Below are 22,672 nucleotides of genomic sequence, written 5' to 3'. Positions count from 1 at the left end.
TTAGTAACTATTAATACGGGTATAAGCTAAAGTACGACCCTTAGTAAGTTAGGGTAAGGAAGAAGAGGACGAAACCCGATCCTAAATAAAATCCTAATCCCTTATAAATAAGTAAATATTAACCCGGATTATTAAGGGATATAAATATATAGAATCGTAAATTAGCCTAATAGTAAGTAAATTAACGTAGTATTAATCTATTTAACTAAGGTCTATGAGAAAAAGGGGCTATAGGGGTAACCCCTATTTTATAAGATCGTAAACGACCTTAGTTATTAACTAGATAAATAGTTTATAAGCGTAAGCCTAAGAATCGCAAAAATAGTTAATAGATTTTTTTATAGGCGAGGGGTATTACTAGCGCAATTATAATTACGAGAGCTATACGAAATATTAATAGTAATAATTATAAAAGAGGAATTTGTGCTATAGAACTAGGCATAGGTCGATAGAGCGTATAATTACTTTAACGAATTTAAAAAAAGGGTAAACGACCTAGATTTCCTTTTTATAATTACTAACGGAAATTTATCGTTATAAAAGGATATACCGGGGTAAAATATAGTGCTAAAAGTACGATAATTAATAATTCTACCTATTTCGATCTATAACTCGTTACTATTACTAATACGAAATTCGGCGCCGATTAGTTAATAAAAAAGGAAGTAGACGACCTAAAGTTATTAATAATACGTAGCGACGTAGGGATCGCATATAGATACTAAAAATCTAGTAATAAATACGAGGTAATTTACAGACCTTAAAAAGATCTTCTTAAAAGAGAAATTATACTCTAGGGGGAAGTATAAGGTCTTATAAAAAACCCTAACGATATTTTATAATTATTATAAAAAAGTTAGAATTAGGGAATATTAATACTATTTAGTAATTAATATCGTACTCGTAAGTAAAGCCTCTAATTACTATTATAAAGTAGTACGTAATCTTAATTAAAACGACTTTTTTAATATAATTAACGCAATCTAAAGCCGCTTCGAGACTTACGATAAGAACCTAGAGCTCTTATCTAAGCTATAAGCGATTTCTTTTGTATTTATAGCTAGGATAATAGAGGGTAAATTACGAGTAGAGATCCTCGAAGAGCTTATCGATCGAATTAATAAGCTAGTAAAAACCTAGCTAAATAAGGGGATAAATAAATAGAAAGTTAGATATCTCTATATCGCAATCTAGTATATATTAGAAATAAAAATAACCCTATACTAGGCACCTAAAGACTACGAGACGCTCTACTCGAGGCTAAGATCTAGTTTTAATATTAAGGCGAGAATACTATACTAAACCTATTTCTAAGTATACGACGGCCCTTATTAGTAATATTAGGTCGATCGAACGTATAATAAGAAAGGAAAAGAGGCTAAATATAGTAATCGCTAGTAAAAAGGCCTAGATTCGTTAAATAGGTAAAGATTTAACTTACGGGTAGGGTAATAAAAGAGGTAATACTATATTTATAAAAAGGATAGATATTAGTTAAGTAACTACTTTAAGGAAGAGCGTACTAAATTATATAAATAGTATAAAAGGTTAAGGGTAGTAAATAGTAAAACTAGCCCTCGTCGGTTTAACTAATTCCTCGTTATATATAAAGGTAGATCTGGGGGTATAGAACTTAGTAACGGTAGCTAAAGTAATAGTTTAAAGTATATACCCCTTATAAGAAATTCGGAAAATAAAGAAGATCTTACCCCCTATACTAACGAATTAAATTACGACGAAATTAACGATATTAATTACTCTTTTTTTACCCTATTAGCCTCCGGAGGATATACGAGGCTAAATAAATAGAGGGTAATAGAAGCTCTTAATAAGTAGGCTTTTATTTACGGATAGTAAGGGAAGGTCCCTTAGATAATAAATATAAAGGTAGCTAAAAAGGTAAATCTAATAGGGCTAAAGCCTATTTTCTTAATAATTAAAAAGAAGACGCTATCTCTCTTAATATCTAAAGAAAAAGAACATAGTACTAAGTAAATTTAGGGGTAGCTAGAGGGGTCCTTTTTATACTATTTAGATCCCTCGAATACTAAGCTTATATAGGTATTCTATACGAGTAAAAGGTACGGCCTAGATAATTTCTATAAAATTATCCTAAATATTAGGGTATTATAATAGTTAACTAAAAAAAAAGAGTAATTTTAAGTACTATAAAAGATCGCACTAGTAATACTTAATACGTTAACGGCGGGTATTACGAAAATTAGTTTCGGCCTAAGTAAGGAAATCGTCGCCCTAGGTATAATAAAAATAAAGACGTACTTTAGAACGATAACTTTCTATATTTTACCTATTAATACTCCATTTCTCCTATATCTAAAAAACATAGATTAACTAGGTATTATATTTAATAATATAAAGAATAGAATCTCTAGCGGTAAGTACTTCGAAATAGTCGAACGATAATAGGGGTATGCGTTTATAAAGCTTACTAATAATACGAAGTCGATTAATTACTTAACGAAAAATAAGCTTAAAAGATTATACTAGAGATTCGGGTACCCGTTAGTTACGAGGCTATATAACCTCCTAAAGTAATTAAGTAATAATAATATTAAAATAGGGGCGTTAGAGTAGTTAATAAAAATATATTATTAATACTAAATAAATACGCAGAGCCCACGCAGATTTAAGTTTAAATTGCGTAATAAGCTTAACTTTAACTAGGAAATCGTCGTCGATATCTTTTATTTAAATAGTCGGCTAGTACTATATATAATCGACGTAGCTATATCTTTCTAAATAAGGCAATTCCTCTAGGATCTATAAGTAAAGATAGTATAGGCAGCCCTACGAAAAAGCTAGATTAATATATACTAAGGACCGCTAAATAGTATTAGAACTAACGCTAGTACTAGCTTTAAGTTAATAAAATTTAGGGATAATGCGACGGCCTACGGTATATAACTAAAAGTCGTACTCGTTAAAGCGCACTATAATATTAGAAAGGTAAAAAGGGTATATTAGTAATTAAAAAGGGCGTTTAGAATTATTAAAAAGGAAAATCCGGATTTTACTAACGACGAATACTTCTAAATAGTACTTAAATACTATAACGATATTATAGGGCCTAACGGACTTATACTAACGCTATTAGTATTTAGAGCATATTTAAGAACGACCTTAGCCTCGCTACTATTACTAAGTATAAGCTAACGAGCCCGAGTAGTTAAAAAAGTAATATAAATACTGCGCGAGGTAAGTATAAAAAGGTAAGTTAACGAGGTAATTACTACGTATAATAGGCCCAATATAAGAGATAATCTAGATATATTACTAAATTTAGATATACGAGTATAGTGCGAAATTACTTAATAATAAGCTAGGCTATATAAATTAACTTCCGTTAACGAGCGCTTTTATATAGTCGCGAGAGATCGTAACTAGCTACTCGAAATATTAATTATAGTAATTAGACCGTACTATATAGATCCTAACGAGGTGATTTTTAACTTATAAAAAAAAGAAGAGCTAGGGGAAACTATATAACCCGCGGTAGAGGTATAAGAAATTATCCTTAACGAAATCGTTATAGTAGTATTAATAAACGACGAGGAAAAGGAAATTACTAAAAGGGTACTAATACTATTAGTAAGACGTCGTAAAAGACTACGACGGCAAGCCCTAATACGGCAATTTATTATTAATAACGAGGTAATTAATACTTTTTATATAGTAAAAAAGAAAGCCGATTTCGAGCTAGTAGTTAAACTACGTAAAGAAGGCATAATTATAATTACTAAAAAGCCGTATAAGGGATTAGATCTTATCGAAGTAAATACTCTTTACGATCGAGGGGTCTATTGATTTATCCTATACGACTTAGAAAAATATATAAACCTCCGTATATTTAAATTACGAATAGTTCGTAAGATTAAAGGGAAAAGAATACCCTAGCCGTATAAGAAGTCTAGATACGTAATTTAGGGGTATAATAACGTTAAAAAGGCAACGCTACTTATATAATTACTTATTATATAGCGCTATAGCTAACGATTAATAATAGTACTAATAGTATTATTATAGAAGAAGGGATACGAGATTTAGAGCCGTAATATTACTTAGGCCTATACCTAATTAGCTATAGGGCTTATAAGGAAAATCCTAGCCTATCTACCGAAAGAAATAGCTAGTAAATACCTAGAAGGTACGATTATTAAAGTACTTAAGCTACTATATAGGCTCGTAGAATCGGGTACTTATTAATAAGCTACCTATTACGATTTTTATATTAATTAATTATTAATAGTTACCTCTACGTACGACCCGTACTTATTAATTACGGAATACGAAGGTAACTAATTTAGGATCGTCGGAATATAAACTAACGATATATTAGGCCTATTTAATATTAACTTTATAAAAAAAGAGGATAAAGAGCTTTAGAAAGCGGGCTTCGTAGCGAAGCTAAAAGAGGTCCTTATAATAAATACCCCCCTAGTATTTAATAGCAGGATTCTTATAATTAAAAAAGAAACCGTCGTTTTTTAATAAAAGGGGTAGGGCGAGAAGATTAACCTCGTTAATCCGAACGTAACTAATATTAAAAAGTAGTATAAGGCTAAGCTCGTGCGAGGGGTATATATTACGAGTATTTATTAGCTTAAAATAATATTTAATTATATTAAAGTAGCGCAAGCTATAAATCTAACTAAACGAGACGTTAAGGTACTTAATAAGTAGCTTAAGTAGTAATAAACGAATCTCGATCGAGGTCTCGTTTACTACCTAATTAACCTTACGATTAGTAAGCTCTACGTCTTTATTAATAGGTTATTTACGAATAATAACGACCTTATTTCGTAATTGGAGTATATTATTATCCTAGTTAATAAGAGTATAGGCGAGAGCGAATTTATTATATATAGTAATATAATTTACTACTCGTTAACTAAAAGTAAGTAGGTAATAAGAAGTATATTAGTATTAGAGGTTTATAGTATAGTTAATAATATTAACCTCTCTTACGCAATTTTAATAACGCTAAGGAAAATTACTAATCAAATTAGCCTTTTACTTATTCTAACGGTTATTTATACCGATTCTTACTCGCTATATAAATACTTTATTAAATTAGGAATAATAAAAAAAAAGAGGCTTATAATTAATATTATAGCCCTTAGGTAATTATATAAAAAGCGCGAGATATTTAAGATCCGTTAGATTAATAATAAAAATAACCTCGTAAACGCTTTTATAAAAGTAGTACTAAATAAGGGATTAGAGTAATTTATAAGTAGTAAAAAAGCTATTATATAAATAGAGAGATAGGTTATATAAAAAGAGTAAAGAAAAGGGGGAAAAGGAGACGACTTAGTAAACGGGCCCGAGGTCGAATTATACCTCTAACCGTAGCGGTTAAATCGATAAAAAAAAAAAAAAGTTAGTATTAAATTAGAAGTTTAATTTAACCGCGGCATATAGCCGACTATATAGGGGCTAATTAGGGGCCCTATTTATAATTATCGTAGCTAGCCTAACTTATAATTAGAACCTCCTTTTTATACTTACTACGTAGATATTTATATAGTTTAATTAATCTCTTCGTTAACTACGGTTCGAACTAACTACCCTGTAATAGGGATACCAACAGTTACACAAAGCATTGGATACATGTTGAGTCTCTATTGTGAATGCTCGTTAGGATGTGACTCGCCCTTGAGCCCCTGAACTTTCAATCAAGGGACATTGTGTAGTTACATGTCATTAGCAAGACTGTCTTTACGACTTTGCAACAATTAAAGCCAGAGACCCACACTTGACAACTTTATAAAATAGAGAATGCGGCTCTTCTATCGTGAAGTTTCTAAACGATAAGGCGGTAGATCTGATTATTTGACGGGTCCGATCGTTCGGCGTCATTCGACATCCGCCGGTAACATTCGGCGCCCTCGGAAACCCCGGCGGACTCGGAGCCCGAGTGGGTCTCCCGTCGGCAGAGTAGCGCTCTTCTGGTTTAGTGAACAGTGAGAGAAAAGTGTCCCCCTTGGGCAGATCCGAATTCCGAAAGCCGAAAGCGCGAGACCCCTTGGAAATGAGGTAAGAAGTCCGATCCAAACTTGAAGAGAATTGTGCTCCGGGGTTATGGGACGGATCGACCCGGAGAAAGGGTTCTGGATTTCTACCGCGTACCTGGATCGTAGGAATTGACTTTAATGTCACGATCCCCATTTTGTAGCCCCCCCTCCCATCCATCTAATTCATCTTGCATGATTCGCATTGTCAAATCAACTTCATTCATTCCAACTCCTGATTGAACCGCGTCTTGATGGCTTCCTTCTTCTCAAAGGCCAGGTTAGCGACCTTTTCCAAGTTCGCCGCAGGTGCCACCATCACAGGCGCCGCTGGTTTTCACCTCTGGACGCGTCAGTGCGCGTTCGACGACACTTTTACCCCGGCCAACGACCCCATCTTCCAACACTCCCTTCTTAAAAAGGTTAATCCAAACAACAATCCCGACTTTCACGACTGCTGTTACCGCACAGTTCCATTTGACAAGTTGCGGCCGGATCTTGTTGAGGACGCGCTTAGTGGAGGCTCAAAGCTTGTGGAGACGTATTCTGCTGGTGTCTGGGGACGATATGGTGAGCATGTGCCTGTAGCGGTGAGGGCGATATGGCAAGAAGCTGACTTTGATACACAAGCATTCAATATTCAACGCAAAATCATGGAGATGGCCCGTAAAGACGAGTCGAATGCAGGGGACCTCTGGGAGAAAGAGGAGCTATTGAAGAGCACTTACCCAGTCGGTACGTCTCATTCCCGATATTGGCCATGCGTCTTGCCCATATTCTAATGTTCCCCTCACTGACTTGAATAGGCACGGCTTTTGCTGACGACTTCATTGTCATCGAAAAGTCTCCAAGCAGCATCTTGCTGCGGGGTGGGCTCTCCCCCAGGGTAGCGCCTGATGGCCCACGCGAGTTGGACAGTATCATAAGCCTAGGTGCGGACCTCGACCGACAGGCCCGAGTCGTTAGCTTCAAGCTCAAGTCAATACTTCTCAACGGGGTGAGCGACGGTAATGATGCTCCGCTACCTGGGCCCGCGGTGTTCTTGCATCGGCAGTACGCTAGGCTGTTGGTAACTGCCGGTGTTGACCACTGTGTTGCGTGTTACCCTTGAAGACGTTGCTAAATCATCTTCCCTCAAACTGTACTGTATGTGTATTACTACTATAGACTATAGAAGCATTGAGTGCCTCCTTTCAAGGCATACGTGTCTAATGACGGATTCTTTCTGGTATCATGAAGCAGCAAATATCATGGGCCGTATCTTAGTGCCTATACCTAGATGACATCGGCAATGAACTTGGGCACAACGAATTGTGCAGGACCGCCGGTGAAGGCCTCCGTACCGAGCTGGTAAACTGGCCATTCAGTTAGCCTGGAGTTCGAGTGGCCCAACAGGTAGGATGGGGAAGAGACTTACCGAGCATGTACTGGTTGTGTTGGGGGAACTGGAACTGGTGGCTCAGGAAGTTGAAAAACTGCTTCACGTCGGCGTTGAAGTGCTGAATGGGGCCATTGACGGGCAGGAAGCTGTACACCTTCATCGCGCCGCCGTGGTTGTAACCAAAGTGGACCTCCCACTGATGCCCGCAGATCTCGACATGCGCGATGGGCGCCTTGGACTCACTGATGGGCCACACACCGCCCAACTTTGCCAACCTACACATTCACTTATCAGCGGGTTGACCACATTCAGACACCAATCATCAAACTCACCAGATCATAACCTCGAATTCTCCGCTGCTGTTGGCGTGGTCTTTATCGGGATCCGTAAAGATATCATACGCCACATTGGCCCTTACATCCCACGTGCTGTAATGCCACTCGGCCTCCGTCGGCAGCGCCTGGATCTCACTCAAGAGCCGGCGCTGGAACTGCCTCGCGCCGTAGACGTATGACTTGACGTTGTGCTCGCCGCCCTGCCACTCCCAGTCCGTCGACCAGGAAACACCCTGGGCGCCCGACGCGCCGGGCGGGCTGGGGCCATCGTAGTGCGTGCGCTGTGAGCCCGACGTCGCGCTTTCGAGGCCCCAAGTGTTGTTGTTTAGTTCATACCCGTCAATGGCGTGGTAACCCCATTTCTTCTCGAGCGTGACGATGTGGTCGCGCGGCGGCGGCATGTTGTTCTGGTTTTGAGGCGGCGGGGCGGGGCGTGCTTGTTGGAGTTCGTGCTGTGACGAGTCGTCGGATGTCGAACAGCAGGATCCCATGGGAGGCGAGTGAATGGCTTCTCTTTAGACCTTTAGCCTTGACAAGACCTTCAACACCTCGTAAATCCTATGAATATAGCGGCTGATGAGATGGGACGAGATGAGATGAACTGAGAAGATGGTGTGAGGGGTAGTTGGAGACGGCGCGTCTTTAGCACAGCGGACGGGACGGGAAGCGTTAAAGTTGGAGAAAACAGGGCCCCAGAGTTTGTTGTCAGTTGCTGACAAGACAACTCTCAGGGGTCCATCGTTGGGCCTTGCGGCAGTGCTGGACCGCGCGACTCCACTGCGTGCGTCAGCTCTGGTTCCCTACCAAGACTTTACGGCAGCTGGACCGGTTGGCTGACGTCAATGTTTCTCTGGGGCTTGTTCCGCGGCGATGTTGTGATGAGCAAGAGAGTAGGCCAACGAATCGAGACATGAAAGCAATCGATGTTGGCTGAGGCATGGCAACTGTTGAGGATGAGCAGGGCCTCCGTTGGAAAGTAAACGCAAAATAGCCGTACAATCTTGGTCAACAATGTTCTCAGATGGCCGTTGCGAATTGGGGTGACAAAGGCGGCTGGGCTGTAGTCTTGGCAATGGCCTTCTTCGTTTTTGACCATGGAACGAGGGACATAAGTCGCCTCAAGTGAAGGCGTTCGGAAAATTGGCTTTCAACGACTGGGGTAGGAAATCCCCAAACGGCGCAGTCGGAGAACCCATTCTAAGTCTGAATCGGCCGGAGATTGGGGACCGGGTCCGATGGACAAACTCGGTGAAAGTGGGCCACGCCCGGAGCAATCCGAGACGGAACCCTGAAGGTGGCAAGGACAATCTGCAACTTGGTGATGAGTTTGATGCTAAGTATTGGTCTGTAGTTTGAGCCCTAGCTGAACCGCACTTTCGGGTCCTCTTTGATCAAGAAAGTCAAGACAACAACAAGGTCATCGGCACATCGCTAATCCGGACGAGTCTATGCCCAAAATACAATGAGGATATGCCCACCGGAAACAGATAACACGGTACTATACTGCGAATTAACAACGCTAGACCTTCTCCGGTTTCTCAGGATGAATTTCTTTCAAAGAATTATGCGAGTGTAAGCCACCTCGCATGCCAACTTTATGAGATATCCCAATGGCCCGGTCAGGAACTGTGAGCGATCGGCGCGTCAAACAAATTGCTAATCGCAACAACGCGACCATGGCAATCAACCCCAAGCCACCTCGCCCATCATTGACAACCCTAATACTGCAAGCCGTAACTCAACCCGACTAAACACAATATCCTTGGCCGCTTATACCTGCGAATGGTCCGTTGGATTCTTGTCTCTCGCTTGGCGGACGGGGTTCACTAGCCGCATCAGGAGCTTCACCTTTGAGGGACTATATCTTTGATCGCGATGCATCCACTTCGCATGCTACCGTGGTGTCTTCTTCTCCTTTCCGGAGTGGTAGCAGCTCAGGCACCGTAGATTGACAAACTTCCATCATGCCCTGTATGCCAAACCGTCTAAACTTGAGACTCCTTCCCATATGACTAACGGGATACCCAACGGCAGCAATCATGCCTCGTTCAAGGCTTGAGCATCTCATCTTGTCTCACGGCAAACCACCCATGTCTATGAAATGACACGGAATACATGAGTTTCATGGATGCTTGCGTTACGAGTAACTGCTTGCCAGCTGATGCCTTAGGTAAGTACGGAAGACTTCATGTTCCATGCGGTGGTGCGAGCTACGAGTTAACCAGGTCTCATTAGCCACCCAGAACTATACTTGGACAGCATGTGGGCTTCCAGAAGTCAATGGTTGTGTTTCAATACAAGTCCCTACCTTAGCGGTCTTCTTCGTGCTGGCTTCTCTGCCAATCTTTATGCGAGTGGCTGTCAAGGTTGCAGGTGTCTCTGCGTGGGGACCTGGTGATTGGATGAGCCTGGCAACATATGTGAGTGTGAGCTTAATCAACTTATTTGGACCATATGGCTGACGGAACATAGACATTTCTCCTCTCTTCGTACCGATGAATGTGTGCGGTAGGTCGATCTGCACTTGCTTGATAGAATAGTCGTTCCGAATCGCGCGAGTGTTCTTGATGACTGATCCTCTATCCTAGAGGGCAGGAACGGCGCTGGACAAAACATGTGGTCGTTGACTGCCGATCAAATGACCAACTACTTCAAAGTAAGTAGCTTCATGATTGTTTCTGGCATTCAATATAGTGCCTAAAGAGTCCATCTATAGGGATATTACGTTATGCAAACCCTTTAACACTACATGATAACTCTACTAAAGGCATCCGTCCTCTTCCTCTATCAGCGTATATTCCCTTTTGAGCGGCTGAGCATCGCACTCTGGGCAACGCAAGCATTCAACTTGATCATTCGTGTGATATTCTTCTTCCTCGGCATCTTTCAATGTACCCCCGTTCACCTTGCTTGGATGATTCGGAGACAAGACTCTCAAAGCGAGGGGAAATGTATGGACATCGTCGACATCGGAATAGCTATGGTGCCATTCGAGTTGGACTAGATATTTGGACAAATCCAAAGCCTAAATCTAAAATGGGAGAAAAAGTCTAGCCTGATGGCTATGTTCAGCTCAGGTCTCTTGTAAGTCCTCTTCAAGGTCAACCCCGACCAGAGATCAGGAACTATCTGACGACATGACTTTATGTCTTATCGCAGTCTTACAGCCGCCAGCTCAATTAAATTGAGACTCCTCACCGAAGACCATCAAGGAGCACACAATTTTACAGGTAAACCTCAAAGCCTCCATCAAGTTTGACGCCTGGCAGTTCGCTCTTACTCACACGGCCGGATTGCATTAGTAAACTCGCTACCAATCTCACGTGGTCGATAATTGAGATAGGCGTGGGTGTTTTCACGGCCTGCGCGCCTGACATCCGACAGTTCTTCCGAGTCTTCATTTTTAGATGGCGTGATGAACAGGCCAGCTTGCACTCGGGGCCTATTCCCGGCAGGGCTTCTGCAGGCGCCGTCGAGGAGGTTAAAATAGGCAATCCTACAGATGCGTGTCAATGAGACCATTGCCACAATGATGTATAGATAGGTGGAAGAGCGACTGGATGGCTGAACACAACATTTTCACGCCTCATTGCTCATCCGGAATTCCACCAGACATATTGACTATGGGTTTCTTGTTTATTTCTCACAGGGGCTCTTCCAACAGACACATCACCCATACAGGCAGGAAAGCAGTACTTTCATTGTGCCCTTCTGAAGCAAACGAATACATCCGCGTTGCATCATGGTGTACGACTTAATACTTACTGAACTCACCATTTGCCGTCTTCTTGAAGCAATATGAGATCAGAAAGCAGTCTGATGCCAATGCCGCTGCTAACCGCATGACCTTCAAACGCCCAAGAAGTGGTGGAACCCGAGAGTTCTGGGGAAAAGATTCTTGGAGGTCTCAGAGTGTGAGATCCAACCTAGACCGGTACCAACGACCGTACTGTAAGTAAGTTTGCACACCGGATATTTATGCCGTTTCCAAGATTTTCACCACCGGCAATTGAGCCGCAAATGCATTGTATCAAAAGACTGAAGAATAAATCACATTCGGACCTGGGTTAGTACCGGCAACGAGGTACGGAAATCTCCGACTCGGCACGTTCACTGCGATGCCAGGACAAGAGCGCCGCCAAGAGAATAAATAAACCAGAAAAAAGTGAAAAGTGAAAAAGGGCTGCGCTGCCCCTCCACAGAAACGCCAAGCCGCCAATCTGGCCGACTCGGCCGCGACGATTACTGCGTGCGTGCGTGCGCGCCCAGCATTGGTATTTCCAATTGTTCCATCGCCCTTTTTACATCCCCTTGCGTGGGACGAGCAGCCTTGGCCGAAGCACCGCCAACGCTCTGGGCAAGGCAAACGACGTAGCGCGGCGTAACCGGTACCATGCGAAGCCGAAGGGGGGGTTTTTAGCACCAGGAAAACACCAAGGCAGGCCGTCCGCGCCATTGATGAGATTGTCAAGAACTATACGTGACTGATTGTGGTTCGGTCAAGAAGAAGCCCAGCCGTGGCATCAACACCTAGTATACCTGATAGCAAAACACCAAGACTACACGGTACCACTCGAGAGTTCGAGACCGCTTTCACGCTTTCAAGGTTCGTCGGAGCTACTGAGCACCGTCGTACGGGCCCAGCCGCAGATCGCTCTCAGTATTGGACATTTGGTCGTTCTAGTCCTTGAACGACGTTGACAGTCGAGCAACCGACGACGATCCCCCGGAGCATCACCTGGAGAAAATCCGAGTCACTGTGTCTTACTCGTGGGGTATCGCAGACTATGGAAATGATCAGGTGAGCGCGCCCGCGGGCATGGCGGTGGAAGTTTATCGAGATGATCCTCAATCTCATACCACCTTCTGGGGGATTGGCTTCAAGCTCGTCATTTTCCTGGCGTGGCCTGCTTGCCGTGCCGTGCCAAGCGGTCAAGAAGATCAGCGCTGGCACGGGCAAAGGCGACATTGAAGTTTGAATGAGGCGAACTGGTCTGAGTGAGTGAATGAGTGAATGAAGACTCAGAGTGAGAGTGAGTTGACCTGAGTCGCGGTTTGCCGTGATGGCTTGGCATGCCAAGAAAGCCATACTTCATGTTTCCTTGGTGTCTGGGTCGTGCACAGTCACTGTTGGCTGGCGCGATAGATCATTGAGCCAACCTTTTCAGCAGCAATTCGGGGCAACTTTGCAAGGTTTGGGGAAAGGAAATGAGGGATTGCGTGGATGCCCAGTGCCAATGATCCTCCCCAAACCCCCCCTGAATTGAACCCTGGAAATCTAGACGAGAGTTTCTGGGGAACCTTTGCTCTTTGCTTTTCGTTGATTTCATCTTTTTACTTTTCTCGACTTGGCAGCGACTTGGTATCGATAGATGGAAACTCAACTGCGTGATGGTTGCTTTTCGTCAACTTCTTTGCTGTGGCATCTCACATCCTGCCCGCTATCTTGCCATTCCAGTAATGAAGATGAGAAGCGGGAAAGACACAGCGACGAGCCTTTCGGTCTCGGTCTCACTCTTGACAGCTCAGTCTCGAACGCCGGCGTCGTTGAGTGAACCGTTGCTGCAAACAGGCGAAAAAAGCAAATGTCTCGGTACTCGTACGCGCTGAGATGGAGCAAAGCTGCACGACGGTTGCAGGGCGCATTGTCTATCGATGACGGCCAACAGGATGGAAGGGAAAAGGCCCCCATAGGATAGACGGATGGATGTGTCCTTCCAAGAGCCCAGGACCGTTTGCGCCGCCAAAAGTGCCCGCCCAGAACTTTGATGATCCTTTCTGTACCACCAAACCCTTGCGATCCATGACTAAACGCCAATCTCCCACATCACGAAGTGACGAACGGTAATGTTTCTTGAGACTTCTTCCCGTGCTGCCCAGGAGCTTGGTGGAGGACAGGAGACTTTTATGGCAATTGGCACGGCGGGATGGGAAATTGGACCGGTCACGGCGCTGCTGAGGTATGCCGAGTCGGACAGGCGCGCCAAAAGGCATGGCGAAATCTCACCACTCGACTGCCACCTTATCACTGTACGACAAGTCAGACTATTGCGTCCGAGACAAGAATTCCCAAGAGACACCAAGTCCCTTGGCAGCGAGAGCTCTGCCTGCAGTGCTCAGCATCACTAGACTCGATATTTGAGGCGCCTGTGATATGGTGCTAGGTACGGTTCCGCTGTGCTACCAAATTACGGAATACTGATAACCTCAACTACCAAGACACCACAAGACCTATAGCGCCGGCTCAACGAGCTGCCCAGGAGGCTAGGTGGCTAGGCCAGCGCGTGTCACTCCTTCACCGTTCCCTCTCGGCGCCTGCGGACCTGCGAGTCTTTGGGAGCCCTAGCTAGAGTCTGCCCTGTCAGTCTGAGAATTCTGTTTGGTGGGAGCGCGGCAGGCCGCAGTCCTCTTGGCGGGTTTGGCTGTAACATCTCCCAAGAGCACAACAGCCCCCCCCCTTATCCCGACAATTATAACCGAACAAACAGCCTGTGGCAGGCTGACAAGCGCTGCTGCTTCATCCCAGGACCCAATGTGCCCCCAAGGCGCTCCAACATGTGGCTCGCCGCTCTGTTCTGCTGGCAATGTCTTGGCAAAGTTCCCCTTCGCTCTGTGTGCCAAGGGATGGAACTGAACGAAGTGAATCTCAAGCTGGGACACGCCCCTCCAAGGCCTCCCCCCAAGCTCCAAGGAACAGTCGCCCAGGGGCCAAGACCGCCAAGACAACAGCATCGCGAAATGTGAATGGGTATTCTCCTCACCCCTACGAGCCTAGGCGGGCCAAGACGGCCTCTGTGGCCAATTCTGGAGTCAGTGAGCTGATAGCGCGACTTGGCGAGCAGCACATTTGAGACCTCTCCAGTCTCTCACAGAGTACAGAGTGCCAGACTGCCAAGACTCTCATGTGTGCTTGGGTGTGTGTATTTTTCGTACAGGAGTAAATTCTAATTCTCCTCGTTCCTCTCTGCTGCTGCCCAGGCCGAATGCCCAGGCTTTTCGCCAGGCCACACAGCACCGTATTCTTTTCTGCTGGCCCCCAATTTCCCTCCTCCTTGAAGTCTTGACTCTTTATTTTCGCGCCCTCCTGTTTTGAGTTTTTCTCGTCCTTTCTTGGGAGAGGGTCAGGCGCAATTAGAGCATCTCGGCGGTCTCTGGGCTTTTTCCCTCTCATATCCTTCATTAACTCTTTCGCACACACCCACGCCCTTGGAAAGACTAAAAGGGTCGCTGAAGCCCGCCGTACATATTCCGGCGTGTGAGCTCTTTTCGGTATCCGGTTCTTCAGCCTTTTCGCCTTTCCTTTCCGTGCCCACTCGGAGCCTTTTCCAGACGTCCACCCAGCCGCTCACTCGCACACCACTCACTCACTCACTCGTGTCCCCATAAAAGTCCACTCATGCCTGCGCCAACAAGCTGTGGCATGTGGTGTTGATTCTGCGCTTGGAGGTCCACACATATTGAAGGAGACACCAAAAGACGACTTCTCAGCAACACCGAGGAGGGAACTAGAGACGGAGTAAAAGAAAGGGATTAGAGGAAAAGGGGGAAAACCTACAGAGCCATCCATCCATCCACCACCGAAACGCAGTTCGCCCGCCATGTCTCTCCAAAACGGCGCCTACACCCACCAAGGCTACTCAGCGCCGCCCTACAGCCAGGGATACAACCAACCGCCAGGAGGCCAAATGTACGGAAACGACGAGCAGGTCACCCAAGTATACTACTACAACAACGACGACGCCGCATCGATCTCGTCGCGGAGCATCTCGCAACATCAACAGCAGTACTGGTACGGCCAACAACCCGGCGGCGGCCGAAGTTGTCGATCCAGCGGCAGCGCCAAATCGCCCGAGAACGAGCGCTTCAACCGCAAGAGGAGGCGGTGCACGTACATGTACTACGTCCTTCGCCAGCTCGCCATCATTGTTCCCTTGGTCGTCATCTTTTTGAATATCAACATTTACTGCTCGCGGAGGGGCAAGTATCTGAATGATTCGACGAGTCCGGCGGATCCTATTTTCTACAGCTTGTGGCTGTCTGTACCAATCGTGAGTTTCTGTCTTTTAGCATGTGTTGAGGATACATGAGATGTCGCGATATCTGAGACTCAGCTGACCGCCCTCACAGTCATGTATTCTTCTCATTTGGTCACTCATCACCGTCATCTGGCGCAAGAGGGACGCCTACCGGGGCGGCATCCCGAAGCATTTTCACTTTGGCATGGAGTTGTGTTTCACGCTGGGCACCACCATTTGCTGGATTCTGCTCGTTATCCAGATCGAGTCGAAGAAGTCCAACGGGTACTACGCGTATCCGTACATTCAGTACGAGGCTGCTCTGGCGTTCCTGCTGGGACTCATCATGTAAGTCGAGCCACCTTTCTTTGATCCGACATCTTCACTCTCACTTTCACACTCACTCCCCATCGCACTCACTCCCCATCTCACTCCAACCCTCATTCTCACCCTAGCCTCATCTTGCTTTCACCCTCACTTCATACCTTGCCCCACCACCTTTTCACTCCCAGTCATCATACGGTTCATTGATGCTAACCTCTCCACCAGGATGTCCGAGTTTGGTCTGCTCGCGCGAGCCTGGTTCGAATTTACCAACGAGAGGACACGGTATGAAAGTGAGATGATGCAGGTGTAATGCATCAAAGCATCGTCCGGCGTTTCGATTTTTTTTCTGCGCTTTTGAGCGGTCTTTATGGCGAGGCGTTAAGAGCACAGGGACTGGACTACTGGATTTGCATTTCTGGGACAGGGTAGAGAGGTACTGACATTTGGAGCCCATTGCATTTTTTGCTGGAGAAAAACCACATGAAGAGATACCCACCAGCGAGAAAGAAGATACCATTAATTAAGAATTCCACAACCACTGTGGCCACAGAATGCCCCGCTCTTACTATGTCCATTATGTGACTTTGAAAAAAACAGATAATATATCTACTGGCTATTTATCGTTCGCGACTGCTTCTGCCCCTCCTTGCGGCGAAAATACTCACCCATGAAAGGAGACAAGAGCGCGATCGTCAGCAGCACGGCCCCCAACAACCCCGTGATCGCAACAACGGCCAGTGGGCCGAGCTGTCCCATCTTCTCCGGCGGCTGCAAGACGAACGGCCCGTCCGTAGCTGCTGCATCCCCGCGCGTGGTCGTCGGGGACGCGTAGGGATAGATATTTCTCGACTCTGGCGCCGTGAACGCCCCGAGGCAGGAACTTTCATCGCAGGCCTCGCTGACAGGTTTCCCGTCTCCATAGTACGATGTTTCGTAATTGGCCAGTCTCTTGGTGGATGCCACGGACTCGCGTACTTCCACAGAGTATGTGATGCCGTAGGCGTAGATCGGAGATGGCGAGGTCTGGGCCGGGTCGGAGGCGAGGAAGCCGGCCGTCGTGGTCAAGATGCAGTTTGCTCCCTCCGTACATGACCACGGCAGTGTGCTAGTAGTTGCGTTTTGGGTTAAAAAAAAGAAAATCGTGGATTAATGCGTGCTTGAGTATCTCTATCCTTCGCAAAAGGGCGCGCTTCTCTTACCCTGGACAGCATATCACTTGGGAGTGGCTCTTCAGCCACCACTCATATGTCAAGGTTGCCTGGTCTCCTTCGGTGACCGTCCGCTTCGATACAAAGGGGTCGGCTGTGTCCACGGCCGTACTGCAAGCCGGTGCGTAGCCAGAAGGGCACCCGCCCCACGAAGTCGCGTAGAAACCGCAATAGTTGTTCCAGCTGATTGTTTCGCGGGGAATGAGGCATTCGCGGGCCGGAGTAGCTGACCAGGGCGGGGAGCGCGTGGGAGACGAGGTTATCGTCGAGGTGGCCATTGGGAAACTGTGATGCGTTTATAGGAGTCTCGAAGCTGGTCATGGGCTGGCAATGATGTGGTCTACGGTGGGATTGTGCAGCGGTCGAATGTGTCTTTGGGAGATGACGATTGAACTCTGCTCATCTTGATAGCGGGCTGTGAGGTTTGTATTTATGTGAAGCTCATGCTTTTTCAGCCGAGTCTCGATCAAGAAGGAGAGAGGTCCGGAGACCCGTCCCCTTTGAGGTCAAGTCTCTGCTGCAATCTTACGGCGCAGCAAGGGCTTGGCGTGCCCGGCTGTCTGGACCCTAGCCTTTGCTGCCATGTCTGCGAAGATGGAAGGCCTCACTTTGATTGATTGCGCATCTCACAAGACTGAGAAAGTGAAGTAGGAAGTAGGAAGTGGGAAGTGCATTTAGAGGTTGGGAATGCAAGGAGGGTGTGTTGGAAGTCTCTTGGTGTTTCGGTGTATCGGTGAACAGGACCTACACCTTGGAAGGTGGAGGGAGCCTGACCGAATCTCGGTGAACAATATCCACTTTTCGTAGTGGGGCGATCATCGGAGAGACGTATCGGGGAAAGCCGCTGACCAAGGGAAAGTAGTGGGCCCCTTCAACAAGGCTGAGGCTATCGATTGGCCAAAAGATTATCGCGGTGGATTCTAATTCGCTCATGGGACGTCTCAGGCGCGTCACAGTTGGCCTTAGGGCGGAAAATTAGCAGAGAAGGTGCTGAAGAGTGGGGCCCGGTCCCGCGATTCCCGACTTTCCCGACCCGGCCGAAGCGCCCCCCCCAAGTCACCTTACGGTCCCGTCGCAGTCGAAATGGTCAATTGCAAGCGCACATATCCGTTGGGAAGAGGAGCACCGCCAACAAGGCTCAAGCAGACCACAGACACATAGGTCCAGCCCGATCTCGCTATTCCCCTTCTCCACAACAAGGGCCCAAAGTTCAACTTGGGCGAGGATATTCTGCCAGCAGCTCCCGCTATTCTGCCACCAAGTGTGGCTGCGGCAGGCCCTACCTCCGACCACGGAGCCCAGCTGCCCATACCCACCCACTTACCTACCTACCTACCCACCTACCTACCCACCTACCTACCTACCTATAACTACTACTTCGTTAACCTCGCCGTCGCTACCGCTATTAATTAAAGCTATTCCTAACGTTAATATGCTATAAAAAAAGAATAATCGTAAAGTTAATAATTCTTTTATTTATTAATATATTATTAATTATAATAATTACGGTTACGTAGAGTATAACTACTTACTTTATAGCCAGCGCTTCTCTAGCCTACTTAAGGCTAAAATAATACTTAACGAGGCTACTTATAAAGCTAGTTTTATAATTTAAATTATTTAATATAAGCCCTCTGCTAAGTATTACGGCTAGCTAGTCGTAATAAATATATTAATAAAAGTTAAGGCTACGAGTACTAAGTAAATAGTATCGTAGTTATAAATAGCTTCTTTAAAGCTATATCTATAAGTTATAAAATAAATAAGGCTTTAGTAATTAATTATAATCTTATTAAAAAGAGTTCTTAATAAAAATAATTAAAAGTAATTATAAAATTTAATACTAAGTTAATTATTAAAAAAGCTATAAAAAGTCTATCCTTAAGCCCGGCTTAAGTTTATATTATATATAAGTTTATTTATAAATATTTTTTTTATTAATCATTATTTTTATTTATTAAATAATTACTTAGTAAATATTAATAAGCGATTACTTAGAGTAATTATAATAATTACTTTATTATATAATTACTACTTTTTATTTATATATAACTTATTTATAGTTTTTTTATTTTATAAAAGTTATTTTATATTCTTATATTCTTATATATATAATATATTATAATTATTATAAGCCTATAGGGCGGGCCCTAGTCTTAGTTATATATATTAAGTCGTAATATTAGGTCTCTTTTTTAAAAGTTTTATTTTTATAAACCTATAAGTAAGTTATTATAGCTTAAGTTAGGGCTCGTTAAGTAGTTTTTTAAAAAATATTAAGATATTTATTAGATTTTTAATATATTATTAATTAAAGCTTATTCTTAAAATTAAAGAGCGAGGATTTAAGATTAAAATACTTTACTTATTTTATTATTTATTAGGGCGAAAATATAAAATATTAGAGAGTAAATTAAGGTATTATAAGTATATATGTCGTAATTATTCTTATAACGCGACTATTAATACTATATATAATCGTAAGTTTCTTTCTTTTTTTATTAGTATTTTTTATATTAATTATGTTTATAATAGATCGTTTTTTATTTAAAGCCGATAGGTTAAAATATAAAAAAGAAGTAAAAGAGCTTTTTTTTAAAAAAAAATAGGTAGAGGCCTTATGTTATACGTAAACTAAAATAGATTAGTTTTTATTAAAATTAAATCGTTTTTTAAAAAAAAAATTAGTAATTAAAAAAGGAAAAGCAATTTTTAATTTTCTTAATATTATTAACGAGGATAAGTTAATTACTACGCAAAAGGCGTAGTTTAATAATACTTTTAAAATAATTAACTAAGATATTATAATAGCTAAGAATTCTAGTTTTAATTTTAACTTTAGTATTTTAAAAAGGATTCCTAAGAGTTTTAAAAATTTATAATAAGTTCTTATATATTTTCTTCGTATTTATAGTTTTTCTATTTAATTAAGAATTCCCGTATTTTATTCTTAACTCTATAATTAATAATTCGTTTAACTTCGTACTCTAGTTAGTTTAGTTTAATAATAATATAATCTTTTATATATAAACCTCTTAATATAAGTTTAAGTAATAAGATATAAAAAATAGGATAGTATTATATCGTATTTAATAATCTTAATTCGTAATTAATTAATAAGACTTTTTTAATAATTTTAAAAAGTCTAAGTTTTTTATAATCTGATTTATTACTTAGTCGTTTTATTTTAATATTATAATAAAAAAAAATAGGTACTATTCCCCTCTTTTAAAAATAGTCCTTTAATTTTTAATCTATTTACGTTCTTTTTTATATAAACTCGAGGTTTAATAAGGCTTATTTATAAATTTCCTTAAGTTTACTTACGTTTATTATAGCTTTTATAGCTTATAGTCCTTATTATACTTCTTTATATACTATTAACTAAAATCCGTAGTTAAAATAAAACGGAGACTTTTTTATATTTTTATTAACTATACTATTATATACGAACTAGGCTATTAATAAAAGTACTATTTAATTATCTTAATTATAGTTTATATAATAATAAAAGTATATCTCGAGGATTTAATTAATCTTTTTTATTTATTTATTGGTTTGCGAATAAAATAATATTAATAGTTTATAATTTATACTAAGTTACGAAATTAAGGATTTCTAAAACTTTAAAATAAATAGCTTATTTTTATTAAAAATAATTTCTTTTAGTAAATTATAATTCGAAAATATAACTTTAATAAATATATATAATAGGTCTTTTATAGTACTTAATTCTTTATAGGGAATAAAGTATGCGAACTTAGTAAATCGATTAATTATAACTAGGATATTAATATATTATATTTTAATAAATAGTTTTCTAAACTTTAATAGTTTAATAATAAAGTCTTATATAATTAATTATTATATTTTTATTAGTAATTATAATAGTTATAGCTCGCTATAAGGCTTATATAGGCTATTTTTCTTTTTTTTATAAGTTACGTAGTCCTTAATTATTTCCGTAATTTTAGTACGTATAGCGGATTTATTATAATACTAACGAATCCGTTTTTACGTTTTAATAATTCCTTAATAACTATATATTAGTATATTATAAATTTCTATAATAAGCTTAGGGGTTATTTTCCTAATTAGGCTAGTATTAATCTTTTTAGCTATTATAAAAAGTTTCGTAATTAATACGAGACTACCGTCCTTTTTTATTTAAAAATAACTTATATTTCTTTAAAAACCGTAATTTTATAATTAAGTCTTTTATTAAGAGCGTCTACTTTACTATTTTCTAAACCTTTTTAATAAATAATTTAGAAGTTATACTTAAATAGGAATTCGCTCTATTTAATTTATTATTTATTTAAATTCTTATTTATTATAAAGTTTACGAGGTTTTTATAATTTATATAAACTATAACTTCGTACTTAGTTCTAAATAACTATAGTTTTTATTTTTAAAATACTTTAATAATTACTATTAGTTCTTTATTATAAATTTACTAATTTAATTCTATTTTATAAATATTTTAAAATAAAAAAAATATAAATAAAGCTTTTTTTTATTTATCTCGTTATCTTAGGACCGCTCTTATAGCGAAATTTAAAACGTTAGTCTTAAGTTTAAAAAGTTTTTAAGGGTCTAAGATTATAATAACTAGTTTAAAAATAACTACATTCTTAATTTTAATAAATACTTTTTTATATTTAGGATCCTAAATAAATAGGGTATTTTTTTATATTAAGTTATTAAGAAGTTTAATTATATTAATATAATTTTTAAAAAATTATTAATAAAAACTAACGAATCCTAAGAATCTTTATACGTCCTTAACGTTTTATAGTATAAGCTAGTCCCTAATTACTTTTATTTTTACTATTTATATATAAATTTATTTTAATATAATAGTATATTTAAAGAAGTCTATTTTTTATATATAGAACTCGTATTTAAAGGGTTCGGTATACAGCTTAGCGTCTTAGAACTTTTAAAATACTATATAAATATATTTTTATACGTTTTAAAGTTAAAGGAGAAAATAAGAATATTATTAATATAAATAATAATAAAAATATTAACGTACTCTTAGAGTACGTAATTAATTATTATTTAAAAAGTTATTAAAGTATTAGTAAGTTTAAAGGGTATAACGAGGTATTTAAAAAGTCCTCTATAAGTTCGGAATATTATTTTTTACTTATCTCTTTTTTTAATTTAAATTTAGTTAAATATTTTTTTAAACTTTATAATAATAAACTAGTTAGCTTTATAAAATAGATCTTTAAGCTTAGTAATAAATAGTAAGGAGTAGTAATGCTTCTTTATAATTTCGTTAAGTCTTTTATAATTAATAATAAGTCTTAATCTTTTATCCTTTTTTAATATAAAGAATAAGGGGAATTTGGTAAGAGAATTCGA

At 41.0% G+C, this 22,672-nt stretch overlaps 9 protein-coding genes across 9 annotated transcripts; 5 read left to right on the top strand and 4 right to left on the bottom strand.

Moving 5' to 3' along the window:
• Positions 1–2,193: 2,193 nt before the first annotated feature.
• On the top strand, positions 2,194–2,352 carry CLUP02_12790 (uncharacterized protein; the record flags this gene model as incomplete). The annotated part of the gene is made up of 1 exon (XM_049291750.1): positions 2,194–2,352. A coding segment is annotated over one exon (159 nt), but the record flags the coding sequence as incomplete, so codon positions are not given.
• Positions 2,353–6,286: 3,934 nt separating this feature from the next.
• Positions 6,287–7,143, top strand: CLUP02_12789 (uncharacterized protein; the record flags this gene model as incomplete). The annotated part of the gene is made up of 2 exons (XM_049291749.1): positions 6,287–6,767; positions 6,839–7,143. 2 exons carry the CDS (start codon positions 6,287–6,289, stop codon positions 7,141–7,143), a joined length of 786 nt encoding a protein of 261 aa, XP_049148895.1.
• Positions 7,144–7,307: 164 nt separating this feature from the next.
• Positions 7,308–8,239, bottom strand: CLUP02_12788 (glycosyl hydrolase family 12; the record flags this gene model as incomplete). Its single annotated transcript, XM_049291748.1, has 3 exons — positions 7,308–7,387; positions 7,450–7,688; positions 7,746–8,239. 3 exons carry the CDS (start codon positions 8,237–8,239, stop codon positions 7,308–7,310), a joined length of 813 nt encoding a protein of 270 aa, XP_049148894.1.
• A 1,704-nt stretch (positions 8,240–9,943) lies between these two features.
• Positions 9,944–10,752, top strand: CLUP02_12787 (CFEM domain-containing protein; the record flags this gene model as incomplete). Its single annotated transcript, XM_049291747.1, has 4 exons — positions 9,944–10,172; positions 10,221–10,256; positions 10,337–10,404; positions 10,516–10,752. The coding sequence occupies 4 exons, from the start codon at positions 9,944–9,946 to the stop codon at positions 10,750–10,752; spliced, it is 570 nt and encodes a 189-aa protein (XP_049148893.1).
• A 4,594-nt stretch (positions 10,753–15,346) lies between these two features.
• On the top strand, positions 15,347–16,400 carry CLUP02_12786 (uncharacterized protein; the record flags this gene model as incomplete). Its single annotated transcript, XM_049291746.1, has 3 exons — positions 15,347–15,796; positions 15,876–16,111; positions 16,313–16,400. The coding sequence occupies 3 exons, from the start codon at positions 15,347–15,349 to the stop codon at positions 16,398–16,400; spliced, it is 774 nt and encodes a 257-aa protein (XP_049148892.1).
• Positions 16,401–16,696: 296 nt separating this feature from the next.
• On the bottom strand, positions 16,697–17,576 carry CLUP02_12785 (uncharacterized protein; the record flags this gene model as incomplete). Its single annotated transcript, XM_049291745.1, has 2 exons — positions 16,697–17,195; positions 17,290–17,576. 2 exons carry the CDS (start codon positions 17,574–17,576, stop codon positions 16,697–16,699), a joined length of 786 nt encoding a protein of 261 aa, XP_049148891.1.
• A 304-nt stretch (positions 17,577–17,880) lies between these two features.
• CLUP02_12784 (uncharacterized protein) lies at positions 17,881–18,711 on the top strand (the record flags this gene model as incomplete). Its single annotated transcript, XM_049291744.1, has 5 exons — positions 17,881–17,945; positions 18,009–18,081; positions 18,161–18,211; positions 18,265–18,384; positions 18,460–18,711. The coding sequence occupies 5 exons, from the start codon at positions 17,881–17,883 to the stop codon at positions 18,709–18,711; spliced, it is 561 nt and encodes a 186-aa protein (XP_049148890.1).
• Positions 18,712–20,376: 1,665 nt separating this feature from the next.
• CLUP02_12783 (uncharacterized protein) lies at positions 20,377–20,526 on the bottom strand (the record flags this gene model as incomplete). Its single annotated transcript, XM_049291743.1, has 1 exon — positions 20,377–20,526. A coding segment is annotated over one exon (150 nt), but the record flags the coding sequence as incomplete, so codon positions are not given.
• Positions 20,527–22,510: 1,984 nt separating this feature from the next.
• On the bottom strand, positions 22,511–22,672 carry CLUP02_12782 (uncharacterized protein; the record flags this gene model as incomplete). The annotated part of the gene is made up of 1 exon (XM_049291742.1): positions 22,511–22,672. A coding segment is annotated over one exon (162 nt), but the record flags the coding sequence as incomplete, so codon positions are not given.

Source organism: Colletotrichum lupini, chromosome 6 (assembly GCF_023278565.1).
Source record: "Colletotrichum lupini chromosome 6, complete sequence".
Classification (NCBI taxonomy): Eukaryota; Fungi; Ascomycota; class Sordariomycetes; order Glomerellales; family Glomerellaceae; genus Colletotrichum; species Colletotrichum lupini.
Note: the sequence above shows the minus strand (reverse complement) of the source record. Positions and strands in the feature narration are given on the sequence as shown.